Here is a 16,252-nt window from a genome sequence, read left to right as displayed (position 1 = left end):
GGAGAGAAAAAATAGATGGGGAGATGTCTGGATTGAAGGATGACCGTTTTGATGAAAAAAACAATAAGCAACATTCACGAGACAACTATCTACAAGTTTCGTTTCATCTATAGCTCTGTGAACCCCCGCTAGCTAGGTTAGCTCGACAGTTTAGCTCATCAATCATTGATCAAATACTTCAATTCTGCATTTCATCGAGAAGCCATAAAAGCCTGAGATTGTACACCACGGACACTGTAATCTTGAAACTATACCGTTTAGAAAAGCAGACATTATTGAAGCAGAGACATCGATAGGTAGAGTGAGAACATAGAGTCTTTAAATGGAGTCCATTAAGAGTACTTTTCTGTTCGTGAGTGTATCCGCCATATTTGATGTGGCAGCGCCCCCCTAAACCAATGCACGTCAATTTCACTCAACTTAAAAAAGTGACAACCCACAAAGTGCACATAGTTAATGCATTTCGTTCACCAATCTACACACACTAAATAGATTTTGGTAATAGATTGGCACCAGAAACATGTGGTTTTTAAATCTGATGATTATACACGTTTATGCCCTCATTCAGCACATTTCAGTATTTATCACCACATTAACAATGTGCCACTTATTTAAATGTTAGATGGAAAAAATAACATGCATTCTTCTAAATAATTCAAGTGTAGACATTAATTTTATAAGTTAAAGCAGCACTGGGCAAGAATTTGACCTTAATAAAAAAAAAAAAATGTTTCTCTTTTGGTGAAACATTGACTTATATGTAGTTGAACTGGACTTTTGTCATGGCCTGGAGGGGAGGGTCTGTATCGTTTTTACTGGCACTAAGCAACTTTCAGGAGGATGGGAGCAAACCAGGCACACAAAAAAATACAACTGTCCTGAATTGCTGTAAGGCATACCCACTTCCTCCTTTCGCTAAAAGGACAGAAGTTGATTCGAACGTCTACCCTATTACTGGTGTCATGGCAGAAGCCCCTAAACAACCAAAAAAAAACAAAAGTATTGTTGAAACAAAATTAGATTCATCACCTCATTGCTATTCATCTTTCACACAGCCACTGGAAATAGAAATGTAATTGAGTCCAACTTGCAGGCCAGCGAGAGCTCAGGATTTCACGACACTATGCGCTGGCACGCATGGGAAATGTGGTTGACTTTTGTCAAAATGCTACCGCTTTTGTCCACATGGCGCGGCCATAATCAACAAAATCTGACATATGACTAGGGATGGGAACCGGGAATCGAGTGGAACCGGGTCCATCATTCTGGTTCTCCCGGGACCATTCAGATTGTAGAATGTCGGTGCTAAGTTTTGATTCCCAGTTAGCCGCATAGAAGAGCTACAAACGATTTAAAAAAAAAAAAAAAAAAAAAATGGCGGACAGCTCTTGTCGCCAAAGCTGCATCGCAATAGCACGGAAGCTCACCCCCATTCGAGCTGCCGTGGTCCTCTCGGTCAGCCCCTCCGCTCGCTTCGTACCGGCCGGCAAGCACTTCCCACAGGTCTCCGCAGTGGCAGCAATTGACGTATCTGCTCTCCTGACTTTAAAGGTAGAAAGACGCAACAGTGCTCCCGGCTCTAGTGGTAGAAACGCGGTTTTGCGGTCCTGTCCTTAATGGGTTAAATATGACCTCTACAAAAGGCTGAAATTGAAGCAAAATGTGAAAGTAATTCAAATTGGCAAACTTCCTGTTTTAGCATATGGCACCAAGAGGCTATTTGTAGGTCTCTCCCTGCTACATATACTACCAAATTTCCGTAGAGCTAGGGAAAACGTACAACCATGGCAGCTTTTTTTTAATCAATCTAGGGGGCGCTAGTGAGCCATTTCTTTAAAATTTCATAATTAACTAATTAATTATTGATTAATTTACCAAGCCTTCTATGCGTGCAAAGTTTCATGAGTTGTCATGCATGTTTACATCTCAAAATCAGCAGTGTGTTATTGGCAAACTGGGCGTTACCTTGACAACAGCTTTTTGCGAAAAATTTGTGTTTTAACACCATGAAGGCCTAAACACTCTTCCAAGCAAATATGAAGGAGACCTGGCTAACCTGCCAGGAGAGAAACATGAAAGAATAAAACATGTACTTCATTTACCAGGAGGTGGCGCTCCCACTACGATGAAAAGTTAGTTCGTAGTTGTCTTCAGGTCTAGACTCATCAAATGTGTGAAATTTTAACAATATATTATCATGTGGATCACATTACAGCTGCTTTTAAAGTCAATGCGATAACGAATTGTAAAGTAAATTCAAAATGGCGGACTTCCTATTAGGTTTAGCACATGGCTCCAAGAGACATTTTTGTAGGTCTTGACCTGTTACACATACCACCACATTTTCATAGGTATAGGTGAAACGTACAACTGGGGCTGATTTTTATAATAATTCTAGCGAGCCATTTTTTTAAACAATTGCAACGTAAAACAAACAAAACAAATCACCTGGCCTTATGTGTGTGCAAAATTTCGTGAGATTTCATGCATGTTTAGACAATCAAAATCTGCGTAATTTTATTTGCGAACTGCCCATTGCCATGGCGACAGCTATTAACGAAAAATCGCAAATATTGTATTTTAACATCAGGAAGGTCTACAGAGTCTTCCAAGCAATTATGAGATCTACCTGGTTAACCTGCGAGGAGAAAAAGGTCAAAGAATAAAACATGTACTTCCTTTAGCCAGTAGGTGGCGCTAACACTACGATAAAAAATAAGTTCGGAGATGTCTTCAGGCTTCGACTTTTATCAAATGTCAGTAGTTTTTTTTAGAAGAAATTATCATGTGGGTCAAGTTCCAGCAGCTATTGTATTTAGATAAAATTCATACTTTAAATGTAATTCAAAATGGCGGACTTCCGGTTTGGATTAGCATATGGCTCCAAGAGACTTTTTTGTAGGCCTTGAACTGTTACATATACCACCAATTTTTTTGTAGATCACGAAAAAACTTTTGTAAAAATTTCTAGGGGGCGCTAGCGAGCCATTTTTTTACAAATTGCACAAAAAAAAAAAAAAAAAGATTTCGCCAGGCCTGATGTATGTGCAAAGTTTCGTGAGATTTCGTGCATGTTCAGAGCCTCTAAATGAGCATTGTTTTTTTTTGTTTTTTTGAGAATTGTGTGTTGCCATGGCAACAAATTTTCACGAAAAATCACAAATTTTGCATTTTAAGATTAGGAAGTCTTAAACACTCTTCAAATCAAATCAAATCAAATTTTATTTATATAGCACTTTTCACACCTAGGATGCAACTCAAAGTGCTGTACATTAAAAATGTCAAAATACAACATAAAAAGAGAACCCGCTGCCGCCTTCTCTCCCTCCCTCACAATATACGCAAAGACAGACATCCACAAGCACACCTTTACTCTCACCCCCCCCCCCCCCCCCCACACACACACATATAACCCTCAAAAGTGACATGGCAAGGCACAGAGAAACCATATGAGGAAAGAGTACCCAAGGAGTGCTTGTCCACGCTGAGAGGGATGATAGCCCATGGCCACGGGTAGCACCACCACCAAAGATACCCCTGGGGCAGACCCTAAATATAGCGCATGGAGGCCAGCCATAACTCCCAAGCGTGGAAGACACCCTTGAGGAAACACTGGCTGGAGGTAAAAACTGGGTGAAGCTAAAAGACAATGACAATGAAGCTAAAAAGACAAAGCAATGATAGAAGTTAAGAACTATAAAACAATGAGATTGGATAAAAATACTAAGAGAGTAAGAACGATTATTTAAAAGCCAAACTAAAAAGGTATGTCTTGAGCTTCCCCTTAAAAATAGGCTTTTAGGCTTTTCTGACAAATTTTCAGTCAGATTTGTTCAACGGACTCTGTGCAATAAATATAAATGTAAAAAAAATAATATTTTAGTCGCCACTACGTGGAAATATATATATAAAGAAATATTATCATATAGATGTCTTCAGGTCGCGACTATTTACGTACAGGTGAACTTTGGGATTTTTGGGAGAATGTGCAGAGGAGTTATTAAGGTTTTTCTCCTGTATGGCGAAGGAAACATTTTACACCAAATTTGATGCCCCGTCATAGTTTATCGAAAACTCAACAGATTTTTGCCATTTGTTGCCCCGGGTCTTAAGATGATGAAGATGATCTGAATTTGGAGTCAATCGGGTGAATCCTCCGGGACATGAGTTCAAAAGTATGCACCCTGTAAATGTACAAAAATGGTCCAAATTTGGACATTCAAAAATTCATAGCTCACGTCCTGGACACTTTAGACTATGGCTGCAATGGACCTTTTTGTACATCTCGGGGTGCTACACGTGCCTGCCAATTTTCGTAGGCCTAGGTCAAATGGGCTGGAATTCTACTTTGTTTTCCTACTCTAGGTGGCGCTACAGAGGCATTTTCTTTGCGAAGTTTACCACAACTTTGAAATATTGCAATTTTCGCCCGATCAGTGTGCAAAATTTGGTGAGTTTTCGTGCATGTTTCGGGCTCCAAGAATGAGTTACGGCATTATAATAATAATAATAATAATCCCTACAAAAACAATAGGGACCTCGCAGTGGTGTATTAAAATAAATATACTGGTTAAAAAACAGCCTTTTGAGTAATTCATGGTAAAGTTCACAAATAATGAAAAGTTCAAATAATACAATACAATACAGTTATTCTAATAGTTTTTTTAAATTATTTTTACAGATGCAAATGTTGATTACATTTGTATAAATATCATACTATTTGTAGTAAGATCAGGGAAATAATGTTTTTTTTTCTTACTCCAACATATGTTTTACTGAGGAAGATTTGATGACTTGACTTATGACTTGCTTGAATCAAGTAATGACTTGACTTGCTTGAAATTTGGTGGCGACTGGACTTGCTTGATTTTTTTTTTTCTGCAGGGACTTGGGACTTGCTGGAGACTGTGGATTTACTATATTCTGATTCTTTTTATTGTCCGTTTTTAAATCATCAACCGCCTTTTGAGTGTATTGCAAACTTGTCTTAATTTCCTGTAGTTCCTTTGCAAATGCATCTAGTTTGTTTGTTGTTGTGCCCATGATTGTTGAAACATAGCTTTTGAAATGGTCTTATTGCCGGAGAAGTGTCATGAACATGTCCTTTTGTTGTCGCAACAGTTATCTGAGTTAGCAGTATGAGCTCTGCCTCCGCTTTCGTCTCCGCTTTCCTTGGCAGTATTTCTTCTATCCCCGACTATTTGATTTTACAACAAGCTAGCTAGTTGCTTATCAATCAATCAATCACATTTTATTATGTAGCACTTTCATACATAAAAATGCAACTCAAAGTGCTTACTAAGTGATTTGCTGCTGTCGCCAAGTAGTGGAAACGTTGTGGACCAGGAGTGAGTGCCGTAGCTGCTACTGGGCTTGGTGTTTGGCCACTGTGGTTCTAGTTGCTAGTGCCGAACCCAATGGGTCGACCGCTGCTAGTGTTCCAACAGTGGGGCCTGGAGGTCGTCGTCAGTGGGGCCTACCGCCACTGACTTTCAGTCAGCACTCAGCACTCCGGTCGCTTCGCTCGTCCGTGTGGCTGGCTTGCTCGCTCGCTCTCGCTCGCTCATCCGTGTGGCTGGCCCGCTCTCTCTCTCTCTCTCATCTCTCTCTCTTCTCTCTCTCTCTCTCTCTCTCTCTCTCTCTCTCTCTCTCTCTCCTCTCTCTCTTTCTCTCTCTCTCTCTCTCTCTCTCTCTCTCTCTCTCTCTCTCTCTCCTCTCTCTCTCTCTCTCTCTCTCTCTCTCTCTCCTCCCTCCCTCCCTCCCTCCCTCCCCTCTCTCCTCTCTCTCTCTCTCTCTCTCTCTCTCTCTCTCTCTCTCTCTCTCTCTCTCTCTCTCTCTCTCCCTCTCTCCCTCTCTCCCTCTCTCCCTCTCTCCCTCTCTCTCTCGCGTGGCTGGTTGGCTCGCTCTTGCTCGCTCGTCCTTGTGGCTGGCTCTATCGCTTGCTCTCCCTCGCTCGTTCGTGTGGCTGGCTCAATCGCTCGCTCTCACCCATGAAATTTTATTTCATGGCTAAGACCAGGGCTGAACGATTTTAGGAAAAAAATGTATTGCGATTTTTCCTACTGATATTTCGATTTAATTTGCGATTTTCTTGAAATCAAGCTTCAGTGCAATCGTCACAATGTACAGTAACATTTACAAACATATCAAAATGCCATTATACCATCAAAAACATTAAAAGCTATTATTCTAATAATGCAATGACACTAAAGAGGTTTTGTGAGGAAGTCAGTCCTTTTTGAAGCATGCATTTATGTGCAATTGTGTATAAAAATAATTTTTAACCCCAAAATGTTTTACATTTTGTGCTAACGTACATGTTCTTTGTACATAAGTCAATATTTTTTCCATATTTTTGCTAAGACTTAACTGCTTCAAAGAAGAGACTGAGGGCTGAGCGGTATGGCTTGAAATACATATCATGGTATTATTTGAATCTTTGGTCCTAACATTAATGGTGAGTGTAAAAATCACAAAACGAGAAAATTTGTGATTGGGTTATTTATGCCGTTGGCGAGTTCTGGCCGGTGTGCTAAATTGCTAATGTAGCCCTCGCCTTATTTTTTGTCTACGAATGCAACATTTCTCTTCATAACTGCTGGTTCTCCACCCTTACGCGTTTCTCGTCAGGCTCCAGTAAAAAGTGCTCTGTACACGTAAGCACTTAATTTGCTATTCTCGACTCCACATTTCACTTCAGCAATTAGCACACTTAGCGACCCCTTGTTCGCCTAAGCGGGGAAAACGCTACTTGTTAGTGGGGTCGTTTATTAGTCACAACAGAGGAGATGATGCGCAGCACGCAGCTCATTGCTGCTTTGCATGGACTTACATATAGTATAAATAAAGACTGCTGCAACAGGGCAAGCTAGCTTATCATCTCCCATTCAAGCAGCCGCGAACAAAATGACTTCCGGGAGTACAAGCGAAAGCATGTCGTAGGACAACACTTTTTTGTAACCTGTCAGTGCTGGACCTGCCCACAGTAGCATGCCACTAATGGTGAGCGAGGGGGATAAGTTTCCTTTAACGAAAGCGCAAAGAAACAGAGACAACTTGACATGCCATAGCTGTCATAGATGGATGTAACGGAGAGAATCCGGTCACTTTTCAAAATAAAATGTTTTTCCGCCTCGGATAATGAATAAACCGTAATACTGTACCGTTTTTTCTTTCTTTCTTTCATCTGTGCGGCGCGGTCCAAAGTGGCCTGCGGCCCGGTACCGGTCCGCAGCCCGGTGGTTGGGGACCCCGGTTCTACTGTAATGGAGCATTTTGCAACCAAGCGTGAAGAATGAAAATCAGCACCCCCAAAACTGAGATCATTGTCCTCAGTCGAAAAAGGGGGCATGCCCTCTCCAGTATTCAGATGAGCTCCTGCTCCAAATGTAGGGGTTCAAGTATCTTGGGGTCTTGTTCACGAGTGAATGAAGAATGGAATGGGAGATGGACAGGCTTGATCAGTGCAACAACTGCAGGGATGTGGACTCTGTCTCGTCTGTTGTAGTGAAGAAGGAGCTAAGCCCAAAGGAGAAGCTCTTGCTTAACTGGTCAATTTACGTTCCCACCCTCGCCAGGAGGGTGCTCCATCATTAGAATTTGGATGATTCCTGTTCTTCAATTCGATTCCGAAACCAATTTTTTAAAACTTTTTACTCATTGAGTTTTACTGTGAGTTACTCAAAGGGCTTTTTTTTTTTTATTTGTATATTATTTTTTTCATAAGAGATCTTTATTTTTGAGAACCACAAGAACATACAATAATGCAGCAGTTACTTGATGCAGTGGTTCTCAAATGGGGGTACTTGAGATTTTAAAATATATCAAATTAAAAAGCAGCTGCAATGCAAAAAAAAAAAAAATAACTTCATCACAGCAGCTCCCTCCTTGCCACCAATAATGACAAAGATCATCAGGAAAGCACAAGCCCAAGTGTCTCACTAAATGCAAAAAGGCTCAGTGCAGTGAAACAATGAAAGGTTCAGTCTGGACACTAGGTCATGATGTCAGTCTTCGTTTTAATTATTAAATACCGGTAGATATTTTCAGACAATATTTTTCAAAATTAAGTTTGTTTCTTTTGGAGAACAGATTCTTACTGTGATTGGAGGACACTATATTGATAATTATTCTTGTGTGCACGAATCTTAATAATTTAGTTATCTTTTTTTAAGTAATATCTTTTCATTTCCAAATGTTCTAGAGATATGACTCCAAATGGAGTTCCAAAGTTTAATAAATCAGACATTGAATAGCATTGCACACTTTTTAAATTATTTTTACTTTTTCATCCAAAACTGTTTTGCGCTAGTAAGGGGGTACTTGGCTGAAAAAAATATTTTACAGGGGGTACATCAATGAAAAAAGTTTGAGAACCACTGACTTAAAGCATGCTTTTGACATGCTTTTGAACACCCGATTGATGGGCTAACCTAGTGTTGTTTTTCTTTAGAAAGAAAAATGTGACACACTGTATTTGAGGGGCAATCAAGAAAAAAATATATAATCTAAACAGTCTATGTAACCTTATGCTGTATGTGTATATGTACAGTATCTATGTATGTATGTGCAAAGTATGTACAGTTTATGCTATGTAAGTTAAATATTAGCTAGTCATTTGTGTGTTTTGGTTCCAGTTTAACTTGTTGGCCCAATGATGACATTAAACATACTTATTGATTCTGATTTCGGTTCTGGATCCCCACCAGTTTTAAGAAAGCTGCTCGGTGCCGGCTGAGGTGGCTCACCGGGCCAGTAAGGGCAAGACGGCCGAGCCTGCGAAGGGTGACCGCAACCTCGTGGTCCTGACAGGCAACACACCTGTGGAAATTCACAGGAAAGTCCTGGCACTAGGGATGCAGCGATTTATCGAAAATCGATTTTATATCGATATAAATGCTTAAAATATGCATTGATGTAAAAAAAAATTAAAGAATCCATGTTAACCAGCTGTAAACAAACGGCACCCGCACATTGGGTAAATTACTTGACACTATAACTGCCAAGATTAGATTACTAACACGACAACTTCAATGCTCAAAATCGTCGACAATTAATTTTAATATTGGACGTGTCGTTTATTTATACACCTAATTATTTGCTGTTATGTTTTTCTCATAAAAGCCTCGTATCCCACGGCCGGCTTCTCTGCATCGGACATGCGCAGTAGTGGTAATCCGTGATGTAAACAGAAGCATTGTGTGTAATGGCGTCATGGCTCCAAGTTAGCGCTAGTGTTAGCAATTGGTGCCCGATTTCATTTCTCACTTTGGGACAGTCGTTTCTGAAAGCTAGCTTTAGTTAGCACACACAGGCTACCATTTATGTCCTGTTGTGGTATGCTAACATAAGGTAGCATCTTCTTCAGATTATGGAGGTATTAGTCAGCGAACATCGAGCAGCAATAGGAAGTGCTGCCTCACGGTCGTTGTGACTACCCACCGAGTGTTGTGTTTAGGAATCGGAAATCTCATTACTCCATTTTTTTGTTGTTGTAATAATAATAGTTTGATAGTGTTAGTGCAACTCAGTACTACTGTTAGTGATTAATCGACTAGCAAAATAATAGTTTGGGGCAGCCCTACTTGCCATGCTTGCACCAAACATCATCGCATATTGCGTTTGCGAATGGCTGCAGCACACTAGCGCACAGAGACAAGCATGGTAGCGATTTAAAAAAAAAAAAAAAAAAAAATCAAATCGAATAAAAAATGGAGAACTGAAAATTGAAATCTAATCGGGGCTTGAGTGAATTTTTACATCACTACCTGACACACGTCCATAGTCGCCACCACCTGCGCGTGCCAAGCATAGGCACCCGCAGAAAGCTGGGGCCAGTGCCGATAGGGAAGAGATGCAGCCAGCAGTGATGTGCCCCGATGGAGCTGCCATGTACCAGCACAGCGGCTCCGGCGGAGGGCAGGAGCTGCACAACACGCACTTACATTTCCAATTGGTCCTTCTTTGTTCATGCTTCTACCGTGGCATTCGTCGTTCCAGGAGACCCGGAATGTTAGTCCTGCTTTCACTCAATCCTCAATGGCAGACCCTATTCAGCAGTTTTCATAATATGGACTTGGTTATCTTGCAAACATAATGCAATCTTTCTGTCTGATTGTGTATTTTTATTCAGATTGCAAGGAAGCGACACAAAGTTATCAATACTTTTAAGAGTCCACTGGGACAAACAAGAGCACCACCTCAACTGAAGCACATCACTTTGATGCCACTGTCACAAATTCGAAGAGTTCTAGACCTGCGGGACACAGAAGGTGAGATGATCGCATGTACACTTTGTAAAAAGGTTTTAATGAAGTCTGTGCTAGCCAATAGTGGGTGGGTTTATTTACGCAACTGTAGATTTTAGGGAAGTGGCAAATTGGCGATGAGAAGCCTTTTTGTCCAAATGTACAGTATTTTTGGAATGAAAATAGGACCTCATTGTAAATACTACTAATAATAATCATATGTTAAGGGAAAATGGAGTCAAAAACTAAAATGAAAAAGACTTTAATGGAGAAATGTGGCTAAATGGCACCTAGCAGAAATTAATTTCAAAACCATGCTCCTGGAACTTTGACTGCCTTTAACCCATAAAGTCCGGGAGCACATAACCGCGTAAAAAAAAAAAAGTTAACTGTTTTTTTTGTCCATGGTTATGTAACGCAATGTGCAGTTTCTCCTCCACCAGTGCATTGTAAATTATTTGCATGAGGTGCTACCCCAAAGCAGTATTTTTGATTCACATAAATAAGCCTTCATTCAATGTCATACAATGTAAGTGAACTAATACTATCTTGCAGTGCATACATTGTTGTTGACCAACCATCTTAGGACTACTTTATCTCTTTTGCGTACTCATTATTGCCATAATCTATTTATATTTTACTTATATGGCTAACTGGCGCTAGCATGGCAAAGACAGGGAACTCCTTTATCTTTACTTCCTCACGGACTCTCCTCTCCAGCACCCTTGAAGGAGTTTGATCCCACCACCCCGGTCTGCCAATCCGGAGGCACTGTCCCAGATGTACATGCAATGTTGCCGAGGCGTTTCAACCAGGACACCCCTACAACATCCCTTTAGGAGCTCTGGGTGGGTTTCGTCCACCTCCGGGCCCTGTCCGCCGAGGAGCTTTGTAACCACCTTGGTCACTTCAACCCCAGAGATAGGAAAGCCCGTCCCAGAGACCCTAGACTGTGCTTCCTCGTGGGAAGGGATGTCAGTGGAATTGAGGAGGTCTTGAATTTTCTCTCCACCGATCGTGTTGAGGTCAACATCCCCCCCATCCCCGCTATATACAGTGTTGACGGCGCACTGCTTCTCCCTCCTGGGATGCCGGATGGTGGACCAGAATTTCTTCAAAGCCGTCCGGATTATTCTCGATGGCTTCGCCGAACGCCTCCCATGCCTGTGTCTTTGCCTCGGTGACCACCAAGGCTGCATTCCACTTGGCCAACCGGTACCCATCAGCCCACTCCGGAGTCCCACAGGCCTAAAAGGCCTGATAGGACTCCTTCTTGAGCTTGATGACATCCCTCACCGCCGGTGTCCACCAATAGGTTCGGGGGTTGCTGCCACAACAGATATGACCGCCTTACAGGCCACAGCTCCGGTCAGCCGCCGCAACAATGGAGGCACGGAACATAGTCCACTTGGACTCAATGTCCGCCCCCTCCCTCAGGCTTGGGCGAAGTTCTGCCGGAGCTGGGAGTTAAAACTCTTTCTGACAGGGAATTCTGCCGGACGTTCCCAGCAAATCCTCACAATACGTTTGGGTCTACCAGGTCGGACCGGCATCTTCCCCTACCATCGGAGCCAACACACCACCAGGTGATGATCAGTTGACAGCTCCGCCCCTCTATTCACCCGAGTGTCCAACATACGCGGCTGCAAATCCGCTGACACATCACAAAGTTGAACTGCGTCCTAGGGTGTCCGGGTGCCAAGTGCCCATATGACACTCTTATGTTTGAACATGTTGTTCGTTATGGACAATCGGTGATGAGCAGAGAAGTCCAGTAACAGAACACTGCTCGGGTTCTGATAAGGGGGGCTGTTTCTCAGAATCATGCGCCTCCAGTTGTCATTGCCATTGCCCTCATGAGCACTGAAGTCACCCAGCAAGACGGTGGAGTCCCCAGAGGGAGTACTCTTCAGCACTCTTTCCAAGCACTCCAAAAAGGGTGGGTACTCTGCACTGCTGTTTCTTGCATTAGCACAAACAACAGTCAGGACCATCCCCTCACCCAAAGGCGGAGGGAGGCAACCCTCTCATCCACCAGAGTGAACCCCACTGTATAGACGCTAAACCGGGGGGCAATCAGTATGCCCACGCCTGCTCTGCGTCTCTCACTGTGGGCAACTCCAAAGTGGAAAAGAGTCCCAACCCCTCTTGAGAGGACTGGCACCAGAGCCCAAGCTGTGTGTGGAGGAGAGTCCAACTATATCTAGTCAGAACTTCTCTGCCTCGCTCACCAGCTCAGGCTCTTTCCCGGCCAGAGAGGTGACATTCCACGTCCCTAGAGCCATTTTATGTAGCTGGGATCGCCAAGGTCCCTGCCTTGGACGCCGCCCATCTCATTACGCACCCGATCCCTTTGGCTTCTCCCAGAGGTGGTGAGTCCATAGGAAGGGGGACTCATGTCCTTTCGGGCCGAGCCCTGTGGGTGCAAGCCCGGCCACCAGACTGTCGCATTTGAGCCCCAACCTTCAGGCCTGGCTCCAGAGGGAGGCCACTGTAAACCGCGTCCGGGCAAGGGAAAACTGGATCCATTTTTCCTCTTGGTCATCAGGAGTCTATGAGCCATCCTTGGATGCCGTCAATTTTTTTATCGCGTGATTAAGGTTTCCATAGCAACCAGCGGCTTCATTGATAAAGGCTGCTGGTCACCATGATCACCATGTATTTTTTTTTTTAAAAAGCTTTAGAGTAGAGGAGGTCTGACATCTGCTTCAAATATTGATGATGATAATTAATTGCTTGGCTCAGTCCCCCTGCCCCTGGCGTTTTCCTTGCTAAAGACAACCGACACGGCAGGATAGTGTTTTGTTACATCTTTATTCAGACGTGAACAGCCTCGCTTTAATTCATTTCTCTCTCTCTCTCTCCTTTCTTCTCCGCTCAGGAAATGTGCCATACCAAACCGAATCAAAAAGGAATAAATACTTAAGCACAATATCAATAAATATATACTCACAAAACAATATTGCAGCAATTTAGAAAAATAATAAATAGAAAATAATATGCCGTTTGCTCCAAACAAGTAATAATCTTTTTAGTCGATTAAGTAATTGCCAGAACGCAATAAAAGTGACATCCGTAAAAATGACTGCTCTTGTAGTTCTAAATCCAAGCGGCGCTTGAGCAACAAGTCGCCCTCAAGAAAAAATAAATATATCTGTCAGAACAACACCAATGTAAATGATTGTGTGCATGCATGTGTGCGTGCGCAGACGTGCGTGCATGTGTAGGTGTGTGTGTGTGTTTGAAAGGGCTGAGGGGCTGTTTATGTGAGTTGAATCCAATGCTTGTTTTTTCAATTGAAGCGGAAGTCAACCCAAACTTTTTTTTGCTCAAGAATATGTTCTATGCAGGCCCCCCAATTGAAACAAGGCATTTTGATTAATATTGTGTTTGTGGAATATGAGTCAAGCAGCAAAATCCAGCCATCTCAGCGGTCGGCCATTTTATCACTTCTGTCGACTGAAAATGACATCACAGATGCCCTGAGGGCTCAAATAACGAACAATCATGGCTCAGTTTCATAAAACAGGTAAGCTGTGATTGGTCGTTACCTGAGCCCTGAGCAAATGTAATATCATTTTCAGTCGAAAGACGTCACAAAATGGCCGCCCCCAGTGTGAACAGGTGGATTAACTCTTATTCCACAAACACAATTTTTATCAGAATGCCTTGTGTCAAGTAATGGGCTTGCATGGAGCATATTCTTTAAAAAAAATGTTTAGGTTGTCTTTGCTTTAATAAAGTATTTGCATAAACAAATCAATCATCTTATTCATGTTAAGGGTATTAAAACTCAAGAAAATTACAGGACAGAAAAAAAAAAATTCACAATAAAAATGTGCGATTAACTAGTAGTTAACTATGAAAAATGTGATGAACTACAATTAAATATTTTAATGGATTGACAGCACTAATATATATGTCTAATATATATATATATATATATATATATATATATATATATACATATATATATATATATATATATATATATATACAGGATTATTTTAGGGATGCTCCGATCGATCGGGCACTGATCATGATTGGCCAATTTTCGTGGAAAATATATGATCGGAATATTTGATCAAAGCCTTTTATTGACGATCAAAACATCCGATCACTTGCAGCTCATGCTTGGCTGCCGCGAGACGAAATGGCAAAAAACTTGATTTGTTTAATATGCAACGACATCCCTCCGTCCAAAAGCATCACTCGCGCCGCACCGCACGCAACCGCGCACGCCCGCGTGAGCTACATTGACTCCAATTGAAATGCGCCGCCAGAAAGGCTCCCTAACGCAGCCGCTCCTCCGCTGCTAGCAGAGGGGAGGGACACAACACAAGGCTGCGAAGCATGAGCTGCGGGTGTTTTGATCGGCAATAAAAGACTTTTTGTTCGAATATTACGACCACCGTAGTTGGTGTGAACATAGCAGTGTTTGCGTCTTGTAATACTGTAAATGCCATAAAACGGTACCTCACGCGGCCAAATGTTTCAACACAACAAACTTAATCCGACATTTGAAGAACAAGCAATTGGGAGACTATGGTGACTTTACGAGGCTCACTGCATTGAATAAAGTCACTTTGGGTACAGTGCAGTATAAGTGGCATTATTGCCACAGGGAGACACATTGTAAGTCACTTGTGGGCAACAGACCCACTATATCATTTTATAATTCGCAAAAAGATTAACAGTGACTTTTTTCTCATTGACAAATGCACAAGATAGTTTGCCTATGTACAAGACAATAAACCAAATTCCTGAGTCGTTTCAATTTATGAACTCATTGAATAGTTTATTCGAGTTAAACCTGCATGTGACTATTTTTTCCACTTTGATAATATTTTGAACCATCCGATGTTTAGGTAGCATGTTATTTATTTGACTTTTTGCATAATTGAGTCTTTTGAGACTGCTGATTATTGGGATCTATTCAAAACTGTTACTAAAAGCTGGTAAATTTAAGTTTTTCAGTTATCTTTGTGACTGAGTAATTGTTGTATTGTGCCAGCAACGGTTTTGTACTTCTTCATGCTTTTGAAAATATATATAGATTTTTGTCAAACTTCTGGCAATAATATGGCTGTTTTTTTCCAGATAATATTGCATAATAGCAGTCACCATAAATAAATGGAAAAATATACAGATATTCCATGTGATCGGAATCAGTATCGGCCGATCTCATTCATGCATGATCGGTATCAGTGTCATAAAACCTGATCGGAACATCCCTAGTTTATTTGCTTGGCACCTACGCCAGGACATCTCGCAGTGGGGGGGCAGTGGTTTTTGGGGACGTCTCCCCACACCACTCCCTGCAACTGACCTCATTGGAGTGTTGAGCCCCAACTGTTATCGTTCCTCCGTAGCCATATCCAGAAACTCGCTTTCTCAGCCTCTTCCACCAGTTCCTTGGTTGCCCTTTTCAAGCTTCCTCCGGTCATTCCCACAACGTGGATCAGTCGGACTGCCGACCCTCCCACGAAACCCCTGCATCCAGCCTCTATGGGGTGAATGGTCGTGGACCAGCCTCCGCCTCTATATTCTTGTGCGAGGTCGCTGGACTTGCCGCTTGAACTCGTGTACTACTGGTATTCCCTTCTCCCATGGCACCGTCAGTTCAATGATGATTACTTTCTTAGCAGCCTTGGACAACATCATGATGTCTGGTCTTTGCGTCGTCTGTGTGATCTTGTTTGGGAAGATCAGCTTTTTATCCAGGACGACGCACATTTCACAGCTCTTTCCAGGGTTAAGCAGATGTGCTGGTTTTCCCGCGATTGTCTTCTGCCCTTCCTCTCCTGGCTTGATGGAGGTAATGCTTGGCCGCTGGGGATCTGACGAGCCGTTTGTTTTGACCCTGCACGTCTCCAGCAGCTCTGCCAGCTTCCGCAGCACCTGATTGTGCCTCCAAGGGAAACGCCCCTGCGTCAGAGCAATGTTGCAGCTTGAGAGGATGTGCTGGAGAGGTCTCTCCAACCTGCGTTGTGTTTACTGCACAG

The 16,252-nt window shown here is 42.4% G+C and overlaps 1 protein-coding gene and 1 pseudogene across 7 annotated transcripts in view; one reads left to right on the top strand and one right to left on the bottom strand.

Annotated features, from left to right (window-relative positions):
* Positions 1–16,252, top strand: part of ect2 (epithelial cell transforming 2) — a 235,313-nt gene that overhangs the window by 175,079 nt on the left and 43,982 nt on the right. For all 7 annotated transcript variants that reach the window (XM_086047347.1, XM_086047345.1, XM_086047350.1 and 4 more), the window contains one exon: positions 10,133–10,271. In XM_086047347.1, the coding sequence (XP_085903473.1) occupies positions 10,133–10,271 (139 nt within the window). The remainder of the gene's footprint in view (positions 1–10,132; positions 10,272–16,252) is intronic.
* LOC147138006 (uncharacterized) lies at positions 10,940–12,776 on the bottom strand (annotated as a pseudogene).

The sequence above is a fragment of the Filicampus tigris genome, chromosome 12 (genome assembly GCF_054856515.1).
Source record: "Filicampus tigris isolate MCC_2025a chromosome 12, RoL_Ftig_1.0, whole genome shotgun sequence".
Lineage (NCBI taxonomy): Eukaryota > Metazoa > Chordata > Actinopteri > Syngnathiformes > Syngnathidae > Filicampus > Filicampus tigris.
This window is presented reverse-complemented; position numbering and strand designations above follow the sequence as displayed.